Source organism: Ambystoma mexicanum, chromosome 13, assembly GCF_040938575.1.
Source record: "Ambystoma mexicanum isolate Mex_15411 chromosome 13, UKY_AmexF1_1, whole genome shotgun sequence".
Classification (NCBI taxonomy): domain Eukaryota; kingdom Metazoa; phylum Chordata; class Amphibia; order Caudata; family Ambystomatidae; genus Ambystoma; species Ambystoma mexicanum.
In genome coordinates, this window is record NC_090938.1 from 630,818,087 (window position 1) to 630,843,686 (window position 25,600).

General features: G+C 51.3%; 1 protein-coding gene across 1 annotated transcript in view; it reads right to left on the reverse strand.

Moving 5' to 3' along the window:
- The window catches only part of IGFBP4 (insulin like growth factor binding protein 4), a 330,734-nt gene extending 306,569 nt beyond the window's left edge, over positions 1–24,165 (reverse strand). The window contains exon 1 of the mRNA XM_069634564.1: positions 23,589–24,165. Coding sequence (XP_069490665.1) covers positions 23,589–23,928 — 340 coding nt within the window. The 5' untranslated portion in view covers positions 23,929–24,165. The remainder of the gene's footprint in view (positions 1–23,588) is intronic.
- Between the last annotated feature and the right edge of the window lie 1,435 nt (positions 24,166–25,600).

The window sequence follows — 25,600 nt, forward strand, 5'->3', positions numbered from 1 at the left end:
TGTCCTGTCTGTGCCATCTGCTACTCCCAGAGGTTCTGTTGAGGTTTCTTCGGTTGAGTATGCTCCCACAAAGATGCTTTGCACAAAAACAGTGGCAAATGAAGCGTTCTGATAGGATATAATGAGGTGTAGATAGGGTAGGGCGTGAGCAGGCAAGGCTCACCCACAATCTGTAAATGCCCCCTCAGCAGCACTGTGGGGGAATTCACAGGTGTTAATGTCACTGTGATGGGCGCAACTACGTTAGCTTCAGGCCCCACCTCTTAGACAACCCTGGCTACACCTCTGGATATAGTAGGGTTGGCAACCCTTCAATCAGCTGCCTGCTCCGCAGAGCAGAGGTTGGTTTTGGGGCGCCACTCTTTGGACTCGTAGGGAAATAATCTCCGTCTGGAGCTGCCTAACTGGTGGGTATGGGTAGGGTGCTGACTAGTAGTTTAGTGGTCTTCAAACAGTCACCACGGGTGGGGGTGGGGGGGGTTAATGTTGCAGAGGTGCATGGGTCTTTTAAAAGGGACATGGGTGACTGCTTTTAATAGAAAATATAAGCACTTTTAGCTTACACTGGGCTCCCCAAGCAACATTATGTTTACTCAAGAGGAACTCGGTTAAAAAAATGATAATGCCTGAGAGATCCTTATATATAAAATATAAAATTCTGTCCAAAATTTGAAACAACGTGACACCCTTTAAAAAGAAGTTGATGAAAAGATATTTACCCAACAGTCTCCCCCCCCCACCCCCTCTAACAGTTAATGCAGGCAAATGGGGGAGAGATTTTGTGTTTGGTATTTATTTTTTATTTATTGAGCACTTGACTCCAAAGCACTATACACGAAAAAGTGACAGCCCGAAAAAATTAAGGTTGATTAGTTACGAAACAATGTGGGGGAAAGAATTAAGACTGACGAAGATAGTTCCTTAGAGAAGTACGGCAAGCAGGCTAAGAAGTAGTAGAAGGGCGCGGCAAAGGGAGAGGGTCCCAGTGATAAGGAGCAAGACGAGAACATGAATGGAATCGGGAGGGGGGCACAAGTAGGACGAGGGGCCGATAGTAAAGATAGAGGGTTGGAATGAGGGGAACGAGTGTGCGTGTCAGAAAGAGATCAAAGATGACAAATCACTGGGAGCAAAATCCTAGAGGGACTATAAGGCACAAAGAGAGATAGTTTGTACAGATAGAAACCCGGATGTGCGGTGCCAATTGGGGTCACCTGACAGCAGCACCAAGGCAGCTGTGATTGGATAGGAGCCCACTCTCCTCCTCTGACAAGGGGAGGCGTGGGGTGAACTTGCAGGGCCGCATGGCAGCGGTAGCAGTGCACCAGAAGAAGGAGCGGAACTGTGACCCCGGAGTGTGTTGCTGGGAGGGGGGAGGGGCGGGGCGGGGGGGGGGGGGCTAGCTACCATGGAATAAAAACAGAGGTTAAGGGATTTGGATGCATGTGGTAAATGGGCAAAGGGGGTGCAAAAAAGATATGTTATGTAATGTAACTGATATTTGTAAAGCGCAAACGTTCGCCGAAGGGCATCTTGGCGCTCCTGCAGGATAGAAGAGAACTCATTTGGAACAGATCAGTCTTCAGAAGTCTGCGGAAAGCAAAGTGTGGAACCGTGGCCCTAGGTGGAGGCGGGAGAGTGTTCCAGAGAAGAGCAGCCGCCACCGAGAATGAACGGCCCCCAATGCGGCAGTATTTCACCGCAGGGACTGAGATAAGGCAGGCATTAGCCGAGCGCAACGCCCGAGTGGGAATATAGGGCCTGAATTTAGCCTAAAGGCCTTGAACAGAATCCGCTTGGCAACAGGGAGCCAATGACGATTGCTAAGAATGGGAGAGATCTGAGCACGACGGGGCGTGGACGTAGCCAGGCGTGCTGCCGAGTTCTGGAGGACCTGGAGAAGCTGGATAATGTAAGCACGCTGAGCCAGAAACAGTGAAATAGTCGCTCGCCCAAGTCTCCAAGGCGGAAACCACATGGGCCCGGTGAGGAACGGGTATAAAAGGTAACACCCGACACAGAAGCTTGAGTTGGAAGTAGCCCCATTGACAATGGAACCCACCTGAGATTCAATAGAGAGAGAGGAGGAAAGCTTGAGTTTACATGTAACTGGTGCAAAGGCCCTTTTCTTTTTCCCGCATTTAGGAATGAGGAATGGCTTATGCACCGTCTTCCTGCGCCCAAATGAAGAGAATGGATTTCAAAGGAGTTGACGAGAAACGTAGAGGTATATTCCGAAGGTCAGAAAGAACAGTTCTGGATTCCAGAAATGGCTGTAAAATATAGTGACTTATTCGAAGTAAAAATGTCAAGTAATGAAACGCAGTTCCCATTAGTTACGGCTCTCTTCGACCTCTGCCACTAAGCCAATCCCATAGGGTCAAGTGATAGCTGCGGTGGGAAAGGGAGCTGGGGTGGCACCGACTTAACACGATCGAGAGGTGGGCACAGCGCACGGGCCTGTATACGCACCCCCTCCTCCTCCCACCCCGCTAGTGGTACCTGCTCTATTGTTGGGGGTTGTGAATAGGTGAACAGAACATCATGGCTTTTCCCGTGCCAATTCGGATTGCACTGTAATGTGTATATTTTTAATAGTTGGTGTGTGTTTATTCTTGTTATTTCGTGTCTCCAAGTTTCTGTGTGTATGAAATGTGCGGCTTCTTGGAGAACCCTATGCAGGACCTGGGCAGTGGAGAAACCCAGCGCATGCACAGCGCCCCCTTCCGTGCTCCGTGGAAAATGCTTCTGCCGGAATTATACATTAAAACAGGTATTGTGTCCACACCTCTTGGCAGAGGACGGTAAGCATACCTACGTGGAATGGCAGGCCTGCCTCGTGACACGCGGCTGACTCTGCCCCAGCCCCGCCGGTCAGTCCACCACTCTCTTTTGCTGTCACGGCGATCCTGTTGAAACTAAGTTCTCTTTCCTCCTCCAGCCTCACTGCGCGAGTGGGCTTGCCGCAACCTCTGAAACTCTCCCAGAGGCGTCTCCAGGCACTGTAGGGCATCGCGCCTAAAAGAGCACCCCCATAGCCCCTCCCGCCCCGGGTGAGGAACAAACTCTACCAGCATTCTCAGCTGATCTGGTGCTGCAGAAGGCCTTCGGAACTGGAGTGCTCTGCAAGCACACTCCCTCGCTCTGCAAGCACACTCCCTTGTGTTTGACCCACTAGATTCGAGTGCGATCTGATGAAAGAAATATTGCGATTCGCAGCTAAAGCGACAGAATCGTGTGCACGGCTGGAACGTGTGTTAGTAGCACCCAAGAAAATGGGAGGGTGGGGAGGGCTGGGCGGCACCAGACAACCCTCTTCCCAGGAGAAGAAACTGCAGAGATCAATGCAAGGTATGCGAACGGTGGGTGGCTTTCTCTCATATTCATATAGCGCCCTGAGTGCCGCCAGAGCCGCATCGAGGAACATTTTTACTACCGATGCGATTGTTTCGTTTCTCTGTTTAAACGAACACGAAGCGCACTGGAAAGCTGATTGAGAGACGGTGATCCTATTTGATAGTCCTGGCTGCTCACTCACAACAGGTGTGATCTTGTGCTGCTGATCATCGCACACCTACAGTTTTCAACGTTGAAAGTGAAATGGGAATATTGTGTCCTGCTTGCGTTTCCGCCAAATCTAATCAGGTGTTTTTTTCCCTTCAATTGGGAAAGCCCCAGGCTGCCAGTAAAACCAGCAGGGACGTCATTTCACCAAAATGTCAGGGGTAGCGGAAGTGACCTCACACGACCCTTGACCCCTGACAGGAAGTGATGTCTTTTGACCCCCACCCCGAAGAGATATCGCGGGAAGCCATACAACACAACCTTTCACCTGTTGACAAAACAGGAAGTGGCATCACATAGCATTGTACACTACAAAAAATATGGTTCCGATATCACTATAATATGATGTACATTTCGTACACGAATGGGTCGCCATATGTATCATTAAGATCCGCGTGTTTAGGCCCATATTACCAAATTACTGTGAATGCCAGCAGACGTCCATGACCAAATGATAATGATGTGTTATTATATAGCACTAACGAGTAAGCGCTTTATATAGAAGAAATATACACCCAATATCACCCAACCTTTGTTGGTACTCATTTTTCGACCTCACAAGGATGAAAGGCTGAGATGAGGCATTTAAGAACAGACTAAATCAGTGACTCGCCCCCTGGAGTGTGCCTGAAGTAAACCTTTAATGAGCCTAGCAATTATTGTATAGAATTCCCGAAAGACACATTATTTGGTGTTCCTATTCTTTCTTATTGTGGGTCAGTACTGAAAGTGTTAGACTCGTGGCACTCCTGTTCTTATTGTTCTTCTTTTTTTAAGGGGCCTGTACAAGAAAGCCAGCCACCCCAGAAGTAAAGAGCCACATGGTGCTGGCCACAGCCCAGGAGCTTGCATTACAACATTTTTTTTATTAAATATAATCTTTTTACATTTTTTTTTAAAGATGGCTAAGGAGACTAAACAGGTCGCAAGGGAAACCTCAGAGGTCGCACTTGCGCCCTCTGGTGACCCCTATATGACGACCCTGAACCCCAGCTGTTGTGCATCTCACCCCCTGAACATTGCATGGCACAGTTCTGGCACAAGGGCATGACGAAACCCACATTTCAGGGAGATGGGGGCATCTAACTTCTTTGGGCATTCTAATGAGACTATCTATGGCAGCTTCAATGTTACAAGCAGTAAGCTCTCTCCTTGAAGTCAGAAAGCAGCCACTTAAGGACTGCTGTGAGAATAAGCGATCTCCTGTCTCCTCTCTAACCTCCCGATCACCCCCCTGGCATGCAAGTACTAATCCCACATCACGATATCAATTGCTCAAAAAATGTATGCAAATTAATGCAGGTGCTGACAATGAAATGTTTTACGTTATTCATTGGTGGGCCATTGTTACCAGCCAGATTAAGAGCAGGCATCAGGCTATACACCCCTTGCTGAAACGCAGGAACCGCTGCACAAGTCCTCCTACCCATGCAGTGGTGCATCGACTATCTCTGTGTAAAAGTGCAAGGATCCCCGGATCCCCCTCTTTCCACGTGGAGTGGTGCATGACAACTGGTGCCTCCATGCATCCCGGTGTCTACCCCCCAGCAGTGGTGCAAGAACCATGCCTTCACTAATACACAAGGTTGCACTGGATAATCCTGACTACACCGTGCATTAGTCCAGGAACCCTCCCTGTACTAATGCACTGGTGCCTCCATGGATCCCGGTGTCTACCCTCCAGCAGTAGTGCAGGAACCATACCTGCACTAATACATAAGGATGCCCTGGATAATCCCGACTACACCGTGCATTAGTCCAGGAACTATCCTTGTACTAATGCACTGGGGCCTCCATGGATCTGGGTCTCTACCCTCCAGCAGTGGTGCAGGAAGAATTCCTGCATTAATACACAAGGATGTCCTGGACAATCCTGACTACACTGTGCATTAGTCCACGAACTAGGCCTGTACTAATGCACTGTGGCCTCCATGGACGCAGTGCCTACCTCCCAGCTGCGGTGCAGGAACCATTTCTGCACTAATACACAAGGATGCCCTGGATAATCTTGACTACACCGTGCATTAGTCGAGGAACTATCCTTGTACTAATGCAATGGGGCCTCAATGGATCCCGGTGTCTACACTCCAGCAGCGGTGCAGGAAGCATTTCTTCACTAATACACAAGGATGTCCTGGACATTCCTGACTACACTGTGTATTAGTCCAGGAACTAGGCCTGTACTAATGCACTCAGGCCTCCATGGGTCCCTGTGTCTACCCTTCAGCATGGATACAGGAACTATACCTGCACTAACACAAAAGGCTACCCTGGATAAGGGGCATCTGTGGTCAAGGGATTAATATCGGTTTCTAAACCATGAATCAGCCCCACACCTCTAGTTCACCAGAAGGAATCCGTACAGACTGCAAAATCAAGTCAATAATTATCCTCCTTGTCCAATTTTGGTAATGTGGACGGAATGGCAGGCTTATCTTCACAAGGTTGTGGATCGTTGGGTAGTTGCAACACAGCGAAAATACAATTATTACCCAATGATAAAAGGGACTGTCCAGTCGAAGTTGTATAAAGAAATATACTTTATTATTATTCAACAGACAGTTCTAGCACACTACAAAATACAACCCACCCTGTAAAGGAATATAGAGGACAGACAGTTTCAAGAAGGAAATCGGATACACTCTGGATACCGACAGGGTAAAATAATTAATCGCAATAGCTCAAGAATACTTGGTTTCAGCACAAAAGGAGCAATGGGTCATAAAATGCCACTAGGGGCCTTTGGAGAAGGACCTGGGGACAGAACCACAACGCACCTTGTGCTTGTAGATGTGCTTGGTGCTCAATTGTGTAGATTCAGTTTTGGGGCGCTTTGCAGCTTTTGCGACAGAGTTCAAGATGGGAGACAGATTCGGGTATCAGTCGGCAGTCAGTTCGGTGAGTGAGGCTGGATGGACGGCTGCAGGCTGCTGTACACAGCGGCTCAGGGCCAGGAGTTGTTTTTTTCAGTGCTGGTTTGCGGGTCTGAAGCACTGGTAGAGGCATCTCAGACAATGTTAGTGACTGTGGGGGGATAACAGTCAGTAGTGCAGTCGGTTGCAGCTTGAGGGGATTGACTGGTTGGAAAATGTACTTTAAGGCAGGTGCTAGTTAATGCGTGTCGATGCACTCCTCCTAGCTTCTTCACTGGGCTCGTGTTATCCTTTAAGGCGGATGGGCCAAAGCTGAGGAGAGTGTTGCAGGCAACTGCCTTGTCCTTGATTTGGTTCAGAGACTCTCTGGCACTTCCCACCTAGGAAGCTTGCTTGCAGAGCCTAGCGGGGCACACTGTGTGATGGCTGGGTACAGGTTCTGGAGCTGCTGGATGGGTCCTCTGGATTCAGTATCTCCCTCTGTTCCCTGGGAGATGTTTAGGGGAGGGATCTTGCTTCCCTCTTTGGAAGTCCTGGCCTTCCTTCGCTGGCAGAAGCTCTAAGGCAGACTGTATCTTCAGCCAGGGTCCAAATGAGTTCTTCTTGTTACAGAATTTGTGAAGTGCTCAGATGATATGACGAAAAGAGGGGCTTGACCCTCTTTTAAAGCCAAATGGGCAATAGTGATTGGTGTAGGCTAAAAGCCTACCTTAATGAACCAATCTTGAGTCCCCACCAACAATCCTCTGTATACATGAGGTCATAACCAGAGTGATTTGCAACAGAAAAGGGAAAGGGGTAAAAACATGCAATACTAAGTCCCCCCATCTTCCTATCTGTTGTGGATCACAGGTTCTCTCTGGTTAATTGAGCTCTCTATGGTTCCTGATTAAAGCAGCAGTTCTCCCTTGAAGCTGTGGGGAGACCAGGCATCTGGTCACCACCAAACCTCGTACTCGTACCTTCTGAATGGGGTCCCCTTGCGGGGATGACTACTGTAAAGAGCATTCCGAGACATGACAGGCCACTGCCCTTGATACTGAGAGGCGGAAGCGGCTTCAGGTTGACGCAGTGCATGTCATAGGCTGTTGGGGTTTTCCTGTCTTCTGTTAGTCCTGCGACCAAGCCTAATGCTTGATTTAACTATGATGCACTAGTATGCAGAGCTGCCACCAGCAACTAACAAAGGATAGGGCGGTTCCATGCAGCCTTTGTTACTTAATTAGGCTGGCCATGGCAGGAGGAAGGTTTTCTCCCCCCCCTTCTGAGATGCCTTGATGTACTCTTGGCTGTCATATCCCAACTAAATATGACATGGGGGAGGCGCCTGCAGGCTGTGTCCACCCAGAGTACGCAGGTCTATGTATATGTCATACGGTGAGCATAGGAAAATGTGTGCAGATTAGCCCCACACATTTTCCGAAGGTTCATCTACCATCATTCCATTTATTTTAAAATATAAAAAAAAATCAGGCGAGTGCACACCCACCGTGCGGATTGTCAAATTCCTCACACCAGTGTCTACCCTCCAGCAGTGGTGCAGGAATCGTACTTGCACCAATACAAAAGATGCCCTGGATAATCCTGCCTACACTGTGCATTCGTCCAGGAACCATACCTGTACTAATGCACTGGGGCCTCCATGGATCCCGTTGTATACCCCAAGAAGTGGTGCAGGAACGATACGTGTACTAATACACAAGGATACACTGGATAATCCGGACTACACCATGCATTAGTCCAGGAACCATCCTTGCACTAATTCACTGGGGCCTCCATGGACCCAGTGCCTCCCTCACAGCAGTGTTGCAGGGACCATACCTGCACTAATACACAAGGATGCACTGGACAATCCTGACTACACTGTGCATTAGTCCAGGGACCATCCTTGCACTAAAGCACTGAGGCCTCAATGGAACCCGGTCTCGACCCCCCAACTGTGATGCAGGAACCTTACCTGCACTAATACACAAAGATGCACTGTATAATCCCGACAACACCGTGCATTAGTCCAGGAACCATCCTTGCACTAATGCACTGGGGCCACCATGGATCCAGTGCCTACCTCCCAGCAGTGGCGCAGGGACTATACCTGCACTAATACACATGGATGCGCTGTATAATCCTGACTACACTGTGCATTAGTCCAGGAATCATCCCTGTACTAATGCACTGGGGCCTCCATGGATCCAGTGCCTACCTCCCAGCAGTGGTGCAGGAACCTTACCTGCACTAATACACAAGGATGCACTGTATAATCCCGACTACACCGTGCATTAGTCCAGGAACCATCCTTGTACTAATGCACTGGTGCCTCCATGGATCTAGTGCCTACCTCCCAGTAGTGGTGCAGGAACCTTACCTGCACTAATACACAAGGATGCACTGTATAATCCAGACTACACCGTGCATTAGTCCAGCAACCATCCTTGTACTAATGCACTGGTGCCTCCATGGATCTAGTGCCTACCTCCCAGCAGTGGTGCAGGAACCTTACTTGCACTAATACACAAGGATGCACTCTATAATCCAGACTACACCGTGCATTAGTCCAGGAATCATCCCTGTACTAATGCACTGGGGCCTCCATGGATCCCAGTGTCGACCCCTCAACAGTGATGCAGGAATCTTACCTGCACTTGTACACAAGGATGCACTGTATAATCCCGACTACACCGTGCATTAGTCCAGGAACCATACCTGTACTAATGCACTGGGGCCTCCATGGATCCCGGTGTCTACCCTCCAGCAGTGGTGCAGGAATGATACCTGCACTAATACACAAGGTTGCACTGGATAATCCTGACTACACCGTGCATTAGTCCAGGAACCATCCATGTACTAATGCACTGGGGACTCCATGGATCCAGTGCCTACCTCCCAGCAGTGGTGCAGGATTGATACCTGCACTAATACACAAGGTTGCACTGGTTATTCCTGACTACACCGTGCATTAGTCCAGGAACCATCCATGTACTAATGCACTGGGGCCTCCATGGATCCAGTGCCTACCTCCCAGCAGTGGTGCAGGGACCATACCTGCACTAATACACAAGGATGCACTGGATAATCCTGACTACACCGTGCATTAGTCCAGGAACCATCCTTGGACTAATGCACTGGGGCCTCCATGGATCCAGTGCCTACCTCCCAGAAGTGGTGCAGGGACCATACCTGCACTAATACACAAGGATGCACTGGATAATCCTGACTACACCGTGCATTAGTCCAGGAACCATCCCTATAATAATGCACTGGGGCCTCCATGGATCCCGGTGTCTACCCTCCAGCAGTAGTGCAGGAACCATACCTGCACTAATACACAAGGATGCACTGGATAATCCCGACTACACCGTGCATTAGTCCAGGAGCCATCCCTGTAATAATGCACGGGGACCTCCATGGATCCCGGTGTCTATCCTCCAGCAGTAGTGCAGGAACCATACCTGCACTAATACACAAGGATGCACTGGATAATCCCGACTACACCGTGCATTAGTCCAGGAACCATCCCTGTGCTAATGCACTGGGGCCTCCATGGATCCAGTGCCTACCTTCCAGCAGTGGTGCAGGAACCTTACCTGCACTAATACACAAGGATGCACTGTATAATCCCGACTACACCGTGCATTAGTCCAGGAACCATCCCTATACTAATGCACTGGGGCCTCCATGGATCCATTGCCTACCTCCCAGCAGTGGTGCAGGAACCTTACCTGCACTAATACACAAGGATGCACTGTATAATCCCGACTACACCGTGCATTAGTCCAGGAACCATCCTTGTACTAATGCACTTGTGCCTGCATGGATCTGGTGCCTACCTCCCAGCAGTGGTGCAGGAACTTTACCTGCACTAATACACAAGGATGCACTGTATAATCCAGACTACACCGTGCATTAGTCCAGCAACCATCCTTGTACTAATGCACTGGTGCGTCCATGGATCCAATGCCTACCTCCCAGCAGTGATGCAGGAACCTTACCTGCACTAATACACAAGGATGCACTGGATAATCCTGACTACACCGTGCATTAGTCCAGGAACCATCCCTGTACAAATGCACTGGGGCCTCCATGGATCCCGGTGTCTACCCTCCAGCAATGGTGCAGGAATGATACCTGCACTAATACACAAGGTTGCACTGGATAATCCTGACTACACTGTGCATTAGTCCAGGAACCATCCATGTACTAATGCACTGGGGCCTCCATGGATCCAGTGCCTAACTTCCAGCAGTGGTGCAGGATTGATACCTGCACTAATATACAAGGTTGCACTGGATAATCCTGACTACACCGTGCATTAGTCCAAAAACCATCCATGTACTAATGCACTGGGGCCTCCATGGATCCAGTGCCTACCTCCCAGCAGTGGTGCAGGGACCATACCTGCACTAATAAACAAGGATGCACTGGATAATCCTGACTACACCGTGCATTAGTCCAGGCACCATCCTTGGACTAATGCACTGGGGCCTCCATGGATCCAGTGCCTACCTCCCAGCAGTGATGCAGGAACCTTACCTGCACTAATACACAAGGATGCACTGTATAATCCCGACTACACCGTGCATTAGTCCAGGAACCATCCTTGTACTAATGCACTGGTGCCTCCATGGATCTAGTGCCTACCTCCCAGCAGTGGTGCAGGAACCTTACCTGCACTAATACACAAGGATGCACTGTATAATCCAGACTACACCGTGCATTAGTCTAGCAACCATCCTTGTACTAATGCACTGGTGCCTCCATGGATCTAGTGCCTACCTCCCAGCAGTGGTGCAGGAATCTTACCTGCACTAATACACAAGGATGCACTGTATAATCCAGACTACACCGTGCATTAGTCCAGGAACCATCCCTGTACTAATGCACTGGGGCCTCCATGGATCCCGGTGTCTACCTTCCAGCAGTGGTGCAGGAATGATACCTGCACTAATACACAAGGTTGCACTGGATAATCCTGACTACACCGTGCATTAGTCCAGGAACCATCCATGTACTAATGCACTGGGTCCTCCATGGATCCAGTGCCTACCTCCCAGCAGTGGTGCAGGAATGATACCTGCACTAATACACAAGGTTGCACTGGATAATCCTGACTACACCGTGCATTAGTCCAGGAACCATCCATGTACTAATGCACTGGGGCCTCCATGGATCCAGTGCCTACCTCCCAGCAGTGGTGCAGGGACCATACCTGCACTAATACACAAGGATGCACTGGATAATCCTGACTACACCGTGCATTAGTCCAGGAACCATCCTTGGACTAATGCACTGGGGCCTCCATGGATCTAGTGCCTACCTCCCAGAAGTGGTGCAGGGACCATACCTGCACTAATACACAAGGATGCACTGGGTAATCCCGACTACACCGTGCATTAGTCCAGGAACCATCCCTGTAATAATGCACTGGGGCCTCCATGGATCCCGGTGTCTACCCTCCAGCAGTAGTGCAGGAACCATACCTGCACTAATACACAAGGATGCACTGGATAATCCCGACTACACCGTGCATTAGTCCAGGAGCCATCCCTGTAATAATGCACGGGGACCTCCATGGATCCCGGTGTCTATCCTCCAGCAGTAGTTCAGGAACCTTACTTGCACTAATACACAAGGCTGCACTGGATAATCCTCACTACACCGTGCATTAGTCCAGGAAACATCCCTGTACTAATGCACTGGGGCCTCCGTGGATCCATGCCTACCTCCCAGCAGTGGTGCAGGAACCTTACTTGCACTAATACACAAGGATGCACTGGATAATCCTGACTACACCGTGCATTAGTCCAGGAACCATCCCTGTACTAATGCACTGGGGCCTCCATGGATCCAGTGCCTACCTCCCAGCAGTGGTGCAGGAAGGATACCTGCACTAATACACAAGGATGCACTGTATAATCCTGACTGCACTGTGCATTAGTCCAGGAACCATCCCTGTACTAATGCACTGGGGCCTCCATGGATCCATGCCTACCTCCCAGCAGTGGTGCAGGAACCTTACCTGCACTAATACACAAGGATGCACTGGATAATCCTGACTGCACCGTGCATTAGTCCAGGAACCATCCCTGTACTAATGCACTGGGGCCTGCATGGATCCATGCCTACCTCCCAGCAGTGGTGCAGGAACCTTACCTGCACTAATACACAAGGATGCACTGTATAATCCAGACTACACCGTGCATAAGTCTAGCAACCATCCTTGTACTAATGCACTGGGGCCTCCATGGATCTAGTGCCTACCTCCCAGCAGTGGTGCAGGAACCTTACCTGCACTAATACACAAGGATGCACTGTATAATCCAGACTACACTGTGCATTAGTCCAGGAATCATCCCTGTACTAATGCACTGGGGCCTCCATGGATCCCAGTGTCGACCCCTCAACAGTGATGCAGGAATCTTACCTGCACTTGTACACAAGGATGCACTGTATAATCCAGACTACACCGTGCATTAGTCCAGGAACCATCCCTGTACTAATGCACTGGGGCCTCCATGGATCCCGGTGTCTACCCTCCAGCAGTGGTGCAGAATGATACCTGCACTAATACACAAGGTTGCACTGGATAATCCTGACTACACCGTGCATTAGTCCAGGAACCATCCATGTACTAATGCACTGGGTCCTCCATGGATCCAGTGCCTACCTCCCAGCAGTGGTGCAGGAATGATACCTGCACTAATACACAAGGTTGCACTGGATAATCCTGACTACACCGTGCATTAGTCCAGGAACCATCCATGTACTAATGCACTGGGGCCTCCATGGATCCAGTGCCTACCTCCCAGCAGTGGTGCAGGGACCATACCTGCACTAATACACAAGGATGCACTGGATAATCCTGACTACACCGTGCATTAGTCCAGGAACCATCCTTGGACTAATGCACTGGGGCCTCCATGGATCTAGTGCCTACCTCCCAGAAGTGGTGCAGGGACCATACCTGCACTAATACACAAGGATGCACTGGGTAATCCCGACTACACCGTGCATTAGTCCAGGAACCATCCCTGTAATAATGCACTGGGGCCTCCATGGATCCCGGTGTCTACCCTCCAGCAGTAGTGCAGGAACCATACCTGCACTAATACACAAGGATGCACTGGATAATCCCGACTACACCGTGCATTAGTCCAGGAGCCATCCCTGTAATAATGCACGGGGACCTCCATGGATCCCGGTGTCTATCCTCCAGCATTAGTTCAGGAACCTTACTTGCACTAATACACAAGGCTGCACTGGATAATCCTCACTACACCGTGCATTAGTCCAGGAAACATCCCTGTACTAATGCACTGGGGCCTCCATGGATCCATGCCTACCTCCCAGCAGTGGTGCAGGAACCTTACTTGCACTAATACACAAGGATGCACTGGATAATCCTGACTACACCGTGCATTAGTCCAGGAACCATCCCTGTACTAATGCACTGGGGCCTCCATGGATCCAGTGCCTACCTCCCAGCAGTGGTGCAGGAAGGATACCTGCACTAATACACAAGGATGCACTGTATAATCCTGACTGCACTGTGCATTAGTCCAGGAACCATCCCTGTACTAATGCACTGGGGCCTCCATGGATCCATGCCTACCTCCCAGCAGTGGTGCAGGAACCTTACCTGCACTAATACACAAGGATGCACTGGATAATCCTGACTGCACCGTGCATTAGTCCAGGAACCATCCCTGTACTAATGCACTGGGGCCTGCATGGATCCATGCCTACCTCCCAGCAGTGGTGCAGGAACCTTACCTGCACTAATACACAAGGATGCACTGGATAATCCTGACTACACCGTGCATTAGTCCAGGAACCATCCCTGTACTAATGCACTGGGGCTTCCATGGATCCAGTGCCTACCTCCCAGCAGTGGTGCAGGAAGGATACCTGCACTAATACAAAAGAATGCACTGTATAATCCCGACTACACTGTGCATTAGTCCAGGAACCATACCTGTACTAATGCACTGGGGCCACCATGGATCCATGCCTACCTCCCAGCAGTGGTGCAGGAACCTTACCTGCACTAATACACAAGGATGCACTGTATAATCCTGACTACACCGTGCATTAGTCCAGGAACCATCCCTGTACTAATGCACTGGGGCCTCCATGGATCCTTGCCTACCTCCCAGCAGTGGTGCAGGAACCTTACCTGCACTAATAAACAAGGATGCACTGGATAATCCTCACTACACCGTGCATTAGTCCAGCAACCATCCTTGTACTAATGCACTGGTGCCTCCATGGATCCAATGCCTACCTCCCAGCAGTGATGCAGGAACCTTACCTGCACGAATACACAAGGATGCACTGGATAATCCCGACTACACCGTGCATTAGTCCAGGAATCATCCCTGTACTAATGCACTGGTGCCTCCATGGATCCATGCCTACCTCCCAGCAGTGATGCAGGAACCTTACCTGCACTAATACACAAGGATGCACTGGATAATCCTGACTACACCGTGCATTAGTCCAGGATCATCCCTGTACTAATGCACTGGGGCCTCCATGGATCCCGGTGTCTACCCTCCAGCAGTGGTGCAGGAATGATACCTGCACTAATACACAAGGTTGCACTGGATAATCCTGACTACACAGTGCATTAGTCCAGGAACCATCCATGTACTAATGCACTGGGGCCTCCATGGATCCAGTGCCTACCTTCCAGCAGTGGTGCCGGATTGATACCTGCACTAATACACAAGGTTGCACTGGATAATCATGACTACACCATGCATTAGTCCAGGAACCATCCTTGGACTAATGCACTGGGGCCACCATGGATCCAGTGCCTACCTCCCAGAAGTGGTGCAGGGACCATACCTGCACTAATACACAAGGGTGCACTGTATAATCCCGACTGCACTGTGCATTAGTCCAGGAACCATCCCTGTACTAATGCACTGGGGCCTCCATGGATCCATGCCTATCTCCCAGCAGTGGTGCAGGAACCTTACCTGCACTAATACACAAGGATGCACTGGATAATCCTGACTACACCGTGCATTAGTCCAGGGACCATCCCTGTACTAATGCACTGGGGCCTCCATGGATCCATGCCTACCTCCCAGCAGTGGTGCAGGAACCTTACCTGCACTAATACACAAGGATGCACTGGATAATCCTGACTACACCGTGCATTAGTCCAGGAACCATCCCTGTACTAATGCACTGGGGCCTCCATGGATCCATGCCTACCTCCCAGCAGTGGTGCAGGAACCTTACCTGCACTAATACACAAGGATGCACTGGATAATCCTCACTACACCGTGCATTAGTCCAGGAACCATCCCTGTACTAATGCACTGGGGCCTCCATGGATCCATGCCTACCTTCCAGCAGTGGTGGAGGATTGATACCTGCACTAGTACACAAGGTTGCACTGGATAATCCTGACTACACCATGCATTAGTCCAGGAACCATCCATGTACTAATGCACTGGGGCCTCCATGGATCCAGTGCCTACCTCCCAGCAGTGGTGCAGGGACCAAACCTGCACTAATACACAAGGATGCACTGGATAATCCTGACTACACCGTGCATTAGTCCAGGAACCATCTGTGGACTAATGCACTGGGGCCTCCATGGATCCAGTGCCTACCTCCCAGAAGTGGTGCAGGGACCATACCTGCACTAATACACAAGGATGCACTGGATAATCCCGACTACACCGTGCATTAGTCCAGGAACCATCCCTGTAATAATGCACTGGGGCCTCCATGGATCCCGGTGTCTACCCTCCAGCAGTAGTGCAGGAACTATACCTGCACTAATACACAAGGATGCACTTGGTAATCCCGATTTCACAGTGCATTAGTCCAGGAGCCATCCCTGTAATAATGCACTGGGACCTCCATGGATCCCGGTGTCTATCCTCCAGCAGTAGTGCAGGAACCATACCTGCACTAATACACAAGGATGCACTGGATAATCCCGACTACACCGTGCATTAGTCCAGGAACCATCCCTGTACTAATGCACTGGGGCCTCCATGGATCCAGTTCCTTCCTCCCAGCAGTCGTGCAGGAACCTTACCTGCACTAATACACAAGGATGCACTGTATAATCCCGACTACACCGTGCATTAGTCCAGGAACCATCCCTGTACTAATGCACTGGGGCCTCCATGGATCCATGCCTACCTCCCAGCAGTGGTGCAGGAACCTTACCTGCAATAATACACAAGGCTGCACTGTATAATCCCGACTACACCGTGCATTAGTCCAGGAACCATCCCTGTACTAATGCACTGGGGCCTCCATGGATCCATGCCTACCTCCCAGCAGTGGTGCAGGAACTTTACCTGCACTAATACACAAGGCTGCACTGGATAATCCTCACTACACCGTGCATTAGTCCAGGAACCATCCCTGTACTAATGCACTGGGGCCTCCATGGATCCATGCCTACCTCCCAGCAGTGGTGCAGAAACCTTACCTGCACTAATACACAAGGACGCACTGGATAATCCCGACTACACCGTGCATTAGTCCAGGAACCATCCCTGTACTAATGCACTGGGGCCTCCATGGATCCCGGTGTCTACCCTCCAGCAGTGGTGCAGAATGATACCTGCACTAATACACAAGGTTGCACTGGATAATCCTGACTACACCGTGCATTAGTCCAGGAGCCATCCCTGTACTAATGCACTGGGGCCTCCATGGATCCATGCCTACCTCCCAGCAGTGGTGCAGGAACCTTACCTGCACTAATACACAAGGCTGCACTGTATAATGCCGACTACACTGTGCATTAGTCCAGGAACCATCCCTTTACTAATGCACTGGGCCTCCATGGATCCAGTGCCTACCTCCCAGCAGTGGTGCAGGGACCATACCTGCACTAATACACAAGGATGCACTGGATAATCCTGACTACACCGTGCATTAGTCCAGGAACCATCCTTGGACTAATGCACTGGGGCCTCCATGGATCCAGTGCCTACCTCCCAGAAGTGGTGCAGGGACCATACCTGCACTAATACACAAGGATGCACTGGGTAATCCCGACTACACCGTGCATTAGTCCAGGAACCATCCCTGTAATAATGCACTGGGGCCTCCATGGATCCCGGTGTCTACCCTCCAGCAGTAGTGCAGGAACCATACCTGCACTAATACACAAGGATGCACTGGATAATCCCGACTACACCGTGCATTAGTCCAGGAGCCATCCCTGTAATAATGCACGGGGACCTCCATGGATCCCGGTGTCTATCCTCCAGCAGTAGTTCAGGAACCTTACTTGCACTAATACACAAGGCTGCACTGGATAATCCTCACTACACCGTGCATTAGTCCAGGAAACATCCCTGTACTAATGCACTGGGGCCTCCATGGATCCATGCCTACCTCCCAGCAGTGGTGCAGGAACCTTACTTGCACTAATACACAAGGATGCACTGGATAATCCTGACTACACCGTGCATTAGTCCAGGAACCATCCCTGTACTAATGCACTGGGGCCTCCATGGATCCAGTGCCTACCTCCCAGCAGTGGTGCAGGAAGGATACCTGCACTAATACACAAGGATGCACTGTATAATCCTGACTGCACTGTGCATTAGTCCAGGAACCATCCCTGTACTAATGCACTGGGGCCTCCATGGATCCATGCCTACCTCCCAGCAGTGGTGCAGGAACCTTACCCGCACTAATACACAAGGATGCACTGGATAATCCTGACTGCACCGTGCATTAGTCCAGGAACCATCCCTGTACTAATGCACTGGGGCCTGCATGGATCCATGCCTACCTCCCAGCAGTGGTGCAGGAACCTTACCTGCACTAATACACAAGGATGCACTGGATAATCCTGACTACACCGTGCATTAGTCCAGGAACCATCCCTGTACTAATGCACTGGGGCTTCCATGGATCCAGTGCCTACCTCCCAGCAGTGGTGCAGGAAGGATACCTGCACTAATACAAAAGGATGCACTGTATAATCCCGACTACACTGTGCATTAGTCCAGGAACCATACCTGTACTAATGCACTGGGGCCACCATGGATCCATGCCTACCTCCCAGCAGTGGTGCAGGAACCTTACCTGCACTAATACACAAGGATGCACTGTATAATCCTGACTACACCGTGCATTAGTCCAGGAACCATCCCTGTACTAATGCACTGGGGCCTCCATGGATCCTTGCCTACCTCCCAGCAGTGGTGCAGGAACCTTACCTGCACTAATAAACAAGGATGCACTGGATAATCCTCACTACACCGTGCATTAGTCCAGCAACCATCCTTGTACTAATGCACTGGTGCCTCCATGGATCCAATGCCTACCTCCCAGCAGTGATGCAGGAACCTTACCTGCACTAATACACAAGGATGCACTGGATAATCCCGACTACACCGTGCATTAGTCCAGGAATCATCCCTGTACTAATGCACTGGTGCCTCCATGGATCCATGCCTACCTCCCAGCAGTGATGCAGGAACCTTACCTGCACTAATACACAAGGATGCACTGGATAATCCTGACTACACCGTGCATTAGTCCAGGATCATCCCTGTACTAATGCACTGGGGCCTCCATGGATCCCGGTGTCTACCCTCCAGCAGTGGTGCAGGAATGATACCTGCACTAATACACAAGGTTGCACTGGATAATCCTGACTACACAGTGCATTAGTCCAGGAACCATCCATGTACTAATGCACTGGGGCCTCCATGGATCCAGTGCCTACCTTCCAGCAGTGGTGCCGGATTGATACCTGCACTAATACACAAGGTTGCACTGGATAATCATGACTACACCATGCATTAGTCCAGGAACCATCCTTGGACTAATGCACTGGGGCCACCATGGATCCAGTGCCTACCTCCCAGAAGTGGTGCAGGGACCATACCTGCACTAATACACAAGGGTGCACTGTATAATCCCGACTGCACTGTGCATTAGTCCAGGAACCATCCCTGTACTAATGCACTGGGGCCTCCATGGATCCATGCCTATCTCCCAGCAGTGGTGCAGGAACCTTACCTGCACTAATACACAAGGATGCACTGGATAATCCTGACTACACCGTGCATTAGTCCAGGGACCATCCCTGTACTAATGCACTGGGGCCTCCATGGATCCATGCCTACCTCCCAGCAGTGGTGCAGGAACCTTACCTGCACTAATACACAAGGATGCACTGGATAATCCTGACTACACCGTGCATTAGTCCAGGAACCATCCCTGTACTAATGCACTGGGGCCTCCATGGATCCATGCCTACCTCCCAGCAGTGGTGCAGGAACCTTACCTGCACTAATACACAAGGATGCACTGGATAATCCTCACTACACCGTGCATTAGTCCAGGAACCATCCCTGTACTAATGCACTGGGGCCTCCATGGATCCATGCCTACCTCCCAGCAGTGGTGCAGGAACCTTACCTGCACTAATACACAAGGATGCACTGGATAATCCTGACTACACCGTGCATTAGTCCAGGAACCATCCATGTACTAATGCACTGGGGCCTCCATGGATCCAGTGCCTACCTTCCAGCAGTGGTGGAGGATTGATACCTGCACTAGTACACAAGGTTGCACTGGATAATCCTGACTACACCGTGCATTAGTCCAGGAACCATCCTTGGACTAATGCACTGGGGCCTCCATGGATCCAGTGCCTACCTCCCAGAAGTGGTGCAGGGACCATACCTGCACTAATACACAAGGATGCACTGGATAATCCCGACTACACCGTGCATTAGTCCAGGAACCATCCCTGTAATAATGCACTGGGGCCTCCATGGATCCCGGTGTCTACCCTCCAGCAGTAGTGCAGGAACTATACCTGCACTAATACACAAGGATGCACTTGGTAATCCCGATTTCACAGTGCATTAGTCCAGGAGCCATCCCTGTAATAATGCACTGGGACCTCCATGGATCCCGGTGTCTATCCTCCAGCAGTAGTGCAGGAACCATACCTGCACTAATACACAAGGATGCACTGGATAATCCCGACTACACCGTGCATTAGTCCAGGAACCATCCCTGTACTAATGCACTGGGGCCTCCATGGATCCAGTTCCTTCCTCCCAGCAGTCATGCAGGAACCTTACCTGCACTAATACACAAGGATGCACTGTATAATCCCGACTACACCGTGCATTAGTCCAGGAACCATCCCTGTACTAATGCACTGGGGCCTCCATGGATCCATGCCTACCTCCCAGCAGTGGTGCAGGAACCTTACCTGCAATAATACACAAGGCTGCACTGTATAATCCCGACTACACCGTGCATTAGTCCAGGAACCATCCCTGTACTAATGCACTGGGGCCTCCATGGATCCATGCCTACCTCCCAGCAGTGGTGCAGGAACTTTACCTGCACTAATACACAAGGCTGCACTGGATAATCCTCACTACACCGTGCATTAGTCCAGGAACCATCCCTGTACTAATGCACTGGGGCCTCCATGGATCCATGCCTACCTCCCAGCAGTGGTGCAGGAACCTTACCTGCACTAATACACAAGGACGCACTGGATAATCCCGACTACACCGTGCATTAGTCCAGGAGCCATCCCTGTAATAATGCACTGGGACCTCCATGGATCCAGGTGTCTATCCACCAGCAGTAGTGCAGGAACCATACCTGCACTAATACACAAGGATGCACTGGATAATCCTGACTACACCGTGCATTAGTCCAGGAGCCATCCCTGTACTAATGCACTGGGGCCTCCATGGATCCATGCCTACCTCCCAGCAGTGGTGCAGGAACCTTACCTGCACTAATACACAAGGCTGCACTGTATAATGCCGACTACACTGTGCATTAGTCCAGGAACCATCCCTTTACTAATGCACTGGGCCTCCATGGATCCATGCCTACCTCCCAGCAGTGGTGCAGGAACCTTACCTGCACTAATACACAAGGATGACCTGGATAATCCTGACTACACCGTGCATTAGTCCAGGAACCATCCTTGGACTAATGCACTGGGGCCTCCATGGATCCAGTGCCTACCTCCCAGAAGTGGTGCAGGGACCATACCTGCACTAATACACAAGGATGCACTGGATAATCCCGACTACACCGTCCATTACTCCAGGAATCATCCCTGTAATAATGCACTGGGGCCTCCATGGATCCCGGTGTCTACCCTCCAGCAGTAGTGCAGGAACCATACCTGCACTAATACACAAGGATGCACTGGATAATCCCGACTACACCGTGCATTAGTCCAGGAGCCATCCCTGTAATAATGCACTGGGGCCTCCATGGATCCATGCCTACCTCCCAGCAGTGGTGCAGGAACCTTACCTGCACTAATACACAAGGATGCACTGGATAATCCTGACTACACTGTGCATTAGTCCAGGAACCATTCCTGTACTAATGCTCTGGGGCCTCCATGGATCCTGGTGCCCACCTTCCTGCAGTGGTGCGTGAGCTTCCTCTCCCTGCAGGGACCCCCTTATGGAACGTGACCCCCTGGATCATCTCCTACACCCCTCATGGAGTGGTGCAGGAGCCACCCCTGCAGTAATGTACTCACTGCTCAGTCGTGGTTTTGTAGAACCACTCGCCGACCCCCGAAATGCACAAGGTTCTAGTCATATACATACAAGTGGGGGTACTCTGGCATACTCATTGGGAAGTGACGTCACAGGGAGCTACCATATCCTATAGTGACATATACACATTTCATTCAACTTCTCTTTCACAATTGAAGAAAATGCACAGGAGAGATAAGCACGCGCCAAGCACGCCGATGTTCCTATTACGCTGCAGGTAAGTATACACAAGTACGCACGTTCTAGGACTCGGACTGCGTAACATAGCATGTCCTGCAGCACAGCATGTCTATCTGGTCACTAGGCAATGCTCTGTCCGTTTGTGTGGTCTAGTGGTTACGTGTCTTGCTTTCTATTCACAGAACCCGGGTTCGATTCTCAGCTCGGCGCAATGCTCCGCCCTCTTCAAATAATTACAGCGTATCGATTTTTCTTAAAAGATTTTTTTTTTAACACTCTCAAAAAAATAAATAAGTGGACGGACGCCGTCCACCCGTACGATCCACCGACCTGTGCCCTGCGCTTTCCACCAGTAACTTATCGGATGGTTACAGCGTGCTTTTTTTTCCAAGAACAATATCTAATCCGTTTTGTTTGCACGTGTACATGTTAGGACAAGTTGGTACGTTGCACTTCTCGATCTCGCCAAGAAACCTGAGGTATTGTCTGTTGACATTTGCTGGCGAGAGTCCATCCAGAGGGCAATGTACCAGCCGGGGAAGCGGAGGGCTACTTATCTGCAGTGGTAGCAATGTACCGAAAAAAAGTAGCGGAACACCGCTCCCGACCGTACCCGCTCACTTCGATCAATGCTTATCTGCACACTTCCCTGCTGTCCACCCCAGTGACATTCCTCGATGTTCCTGCCGCTGCATATTAAGAACCCTTACATACGCATATCTTTGGACGATTTACTTTAGGTGGTGCAGTCTAACAGCGCTCCCCGCCCCCACCGCCCAGCATTCGGGATAAGGGACTACGCCTTTGGCATGGGGGTCCTCGCGTGGGGTCGGGAGGGGCGGGAGTTTTCACCTGCAGGCTCTGGGAACCGTAGGTAAGGAATAATGTAGGGGTGACGGCTCTCATGGACAGCTGTCTCCTCGGGGACCCCCGGCTCGGATAAAGAGAGCGATGTTAAGATAAGGGGGGGGGGGCGGCGGTACTGCCAAATAAGAGATCGAAGAGGGCGGGCAATGGGCGCATGCGTGAGGGCTGCAGGACAGGACCACCTGCCAGGTAGGCAATGGGGTCGAGGGTCTCACACCTGAGAGCTATAAGATTGAGGGAGGTGCCACCCGTTGGGTTGGGGGACGAGGGGGCGTGGGTCTCACACAGTAGCCTGCCGGAGAATGGCTCGGGACTGCCAATGGGTGCTACTGCAGGGGCGGACAGGGGGGCTGGGGGTATACTCGAGGGGTGACAGGGAAGGCAATAGATTGGGGGCGGAGGATGGGGGGGGGGGCTCGAGCGTTCACCGAAGCAATATTAGGCACCTGCCAGTTAGCTGAGGTATATGGGGTGCACGCAGTCGTGCTTTCGTGGTTGGGCTGTAGAGTGGGGGTTCACCTGCCAGGTCGCGGCGAGCTCTCACCTGCAGGCTGCAGGCTCTCCTGGATCGACTCGACTTCGGCAAGCTCCGTGCAGATCCCCTGGCCGTGCATCAGCGTGTGCAGGGGCTTCTCGGCGCCCCGCGGGGGGTAGCAGCGCAGGCCGGCTCCACAGCTGGGGGTGTAGACTCCGCAAGGGGTACCCCTACCCAGAGCGCAGGTGGCGCAGCAGCCACAGCCCGGTTCCTTCACCAGCTCCTCGCACCCCCCGGGGGCCCGGCAGCGGGCCAGCCTCTCCACGGAGCAGGGTGGGCAGCGTATGGCTTCCTCGGCCTGGCAGAACCCCGCCGCGGCCAGCAAGAGCAGGGCGGTCAGGGTGCCCATGGCTGGCGAAGCAGCAGGGGCGAGCGTTATGATGAGATAACGGACCGGGCGGGGGACAGCCCCCGGGGGGGAAACGGGGCAGCGGAGGTTGGGCGACAGCACGGTCCGAGCTGTGAGGAAGACCAAGGACGAAGAGGAAGAGCTGGACCTTGCACCAGGCAGCGAAGAGTCCCAAACCTGAACACCAGGAACCAAGGGGACTGGGGAATCAGGGCAGGCTGACAGCACTGGGTCTTTATACCGGGCGCTAGCCCCACCCTCTGCACCCCCACCCCCGGCCAAGAGGGAGAGTGTGGCCGACAGAGACACGGACGGGAGCGCGTGAGTGAGGGAGAGAGAATAGAGAGGGCAAGAAGGGGAGGAAGGCACAGGTAGTGAGTGAGGGAGAGAGGACGGAAAAGGGGTGAAGGAGAGGGAACAAAGCAATGAGGAACAGAAGGAAGGGTGAGTGTGCAGTAGTAAGGACGGCGAGTGAGGGAGAGAGATTAGAGAGGGGAAGAAGGGAAGGAAGGGACAGGTAGTGAGTGAGGGAGAGAGGAAGGAAAGGGGCGAAGGAGAGGGAAGAAAGAAAGGAGGAACAGAAGGAAGGGTGTGTGAGTGTGGAGGAGAAAGGACGGCGAGTGAGGAAGAGGGACTAGACAGGGCAAGAAGGGAAGGAAGGGACAGGTAGTGAGTGAGGGAGAGAGGAAGGCAAAGGGGTGAAGGAGAGGGAACAAAGAAAGGAGGAACAGAAGGAAGGGTGAGTGTGCAGTAGAAAGGACGGCGAGTGAGGGAGAGAGAATAGAGAGGGGAAGAAGGAAAGGAAGGCGCAGGTAGTGGGCAGGATGAGGTACTGTGAGTGAGGGAGAGAGGAAGGAAAGGGGCGAAGGAGAGGGAACAAAGAAAGGAGGAACAGAAGGAAGGGTGTGTGAGTGTGGAGGAGAAAGGACGGCGAGTGAGGGAGAGAGACTAGACAGGGCAAGAAGGGAAGGAAGGGACAGGTAGTGAGTGAGGGAGAGAGGAAGGCAAAGGGGTGAAGGAGAGGGAACAAAGAAAGGAGGAACAGTGAGTGTGCAGTAGAAAGGACGGCGAGTGAGGGAGAGAGAATAGAGAGGGGAAGAAGGAAAGGAAGGCGCAGGTAGTGGGCAGGATGAGGTACTGTGAGTGAGGGAGAGAGGAAGGAAAGGGGCGAAGGAGAGGGAACAAAGAAAGGAGGAACAGAAGGAAGGGTGTGTGAGTGTGGAGGAGAAAGGACGGCGAGTGAGGGAGAGAGACTAGACAGGGCAAGAAGGGAAGGAAGGGACAGGTAGTGAGCGAGGGAGAGAGGAAGGAAAAGGGGTGAAGGAGAGAGAACAAAGAAAGGAGGAACAGAAGGAAGGGTGTGTGAGTTTGGAGGAGAAAGGACGCCGAGTGAGGGAGAGAGAATAGAGAGGGGAAGAAGGGAAGGAAGGGACAGGTAGTGTGCAGGATGAGGTAATGTGAGGGAGAGAGGAGAGAGGAAGGAAAGGGGTGAAGGAGAGGAAAAAGGAAAGGAGGAACAGAAGGATGGGGAGAGTGTGTATGGAGGATGGGAGCTGTGAGTCAGGGAGAGAAGAAAGAGAAGAGGAACAGAAGGAAGGATGTGTGAGTGTGGAGGACAGGAGCTGTGAGTGAGGGAGAGAGAATAAGGAAAGGATTTTTAAAAAATGTTGTC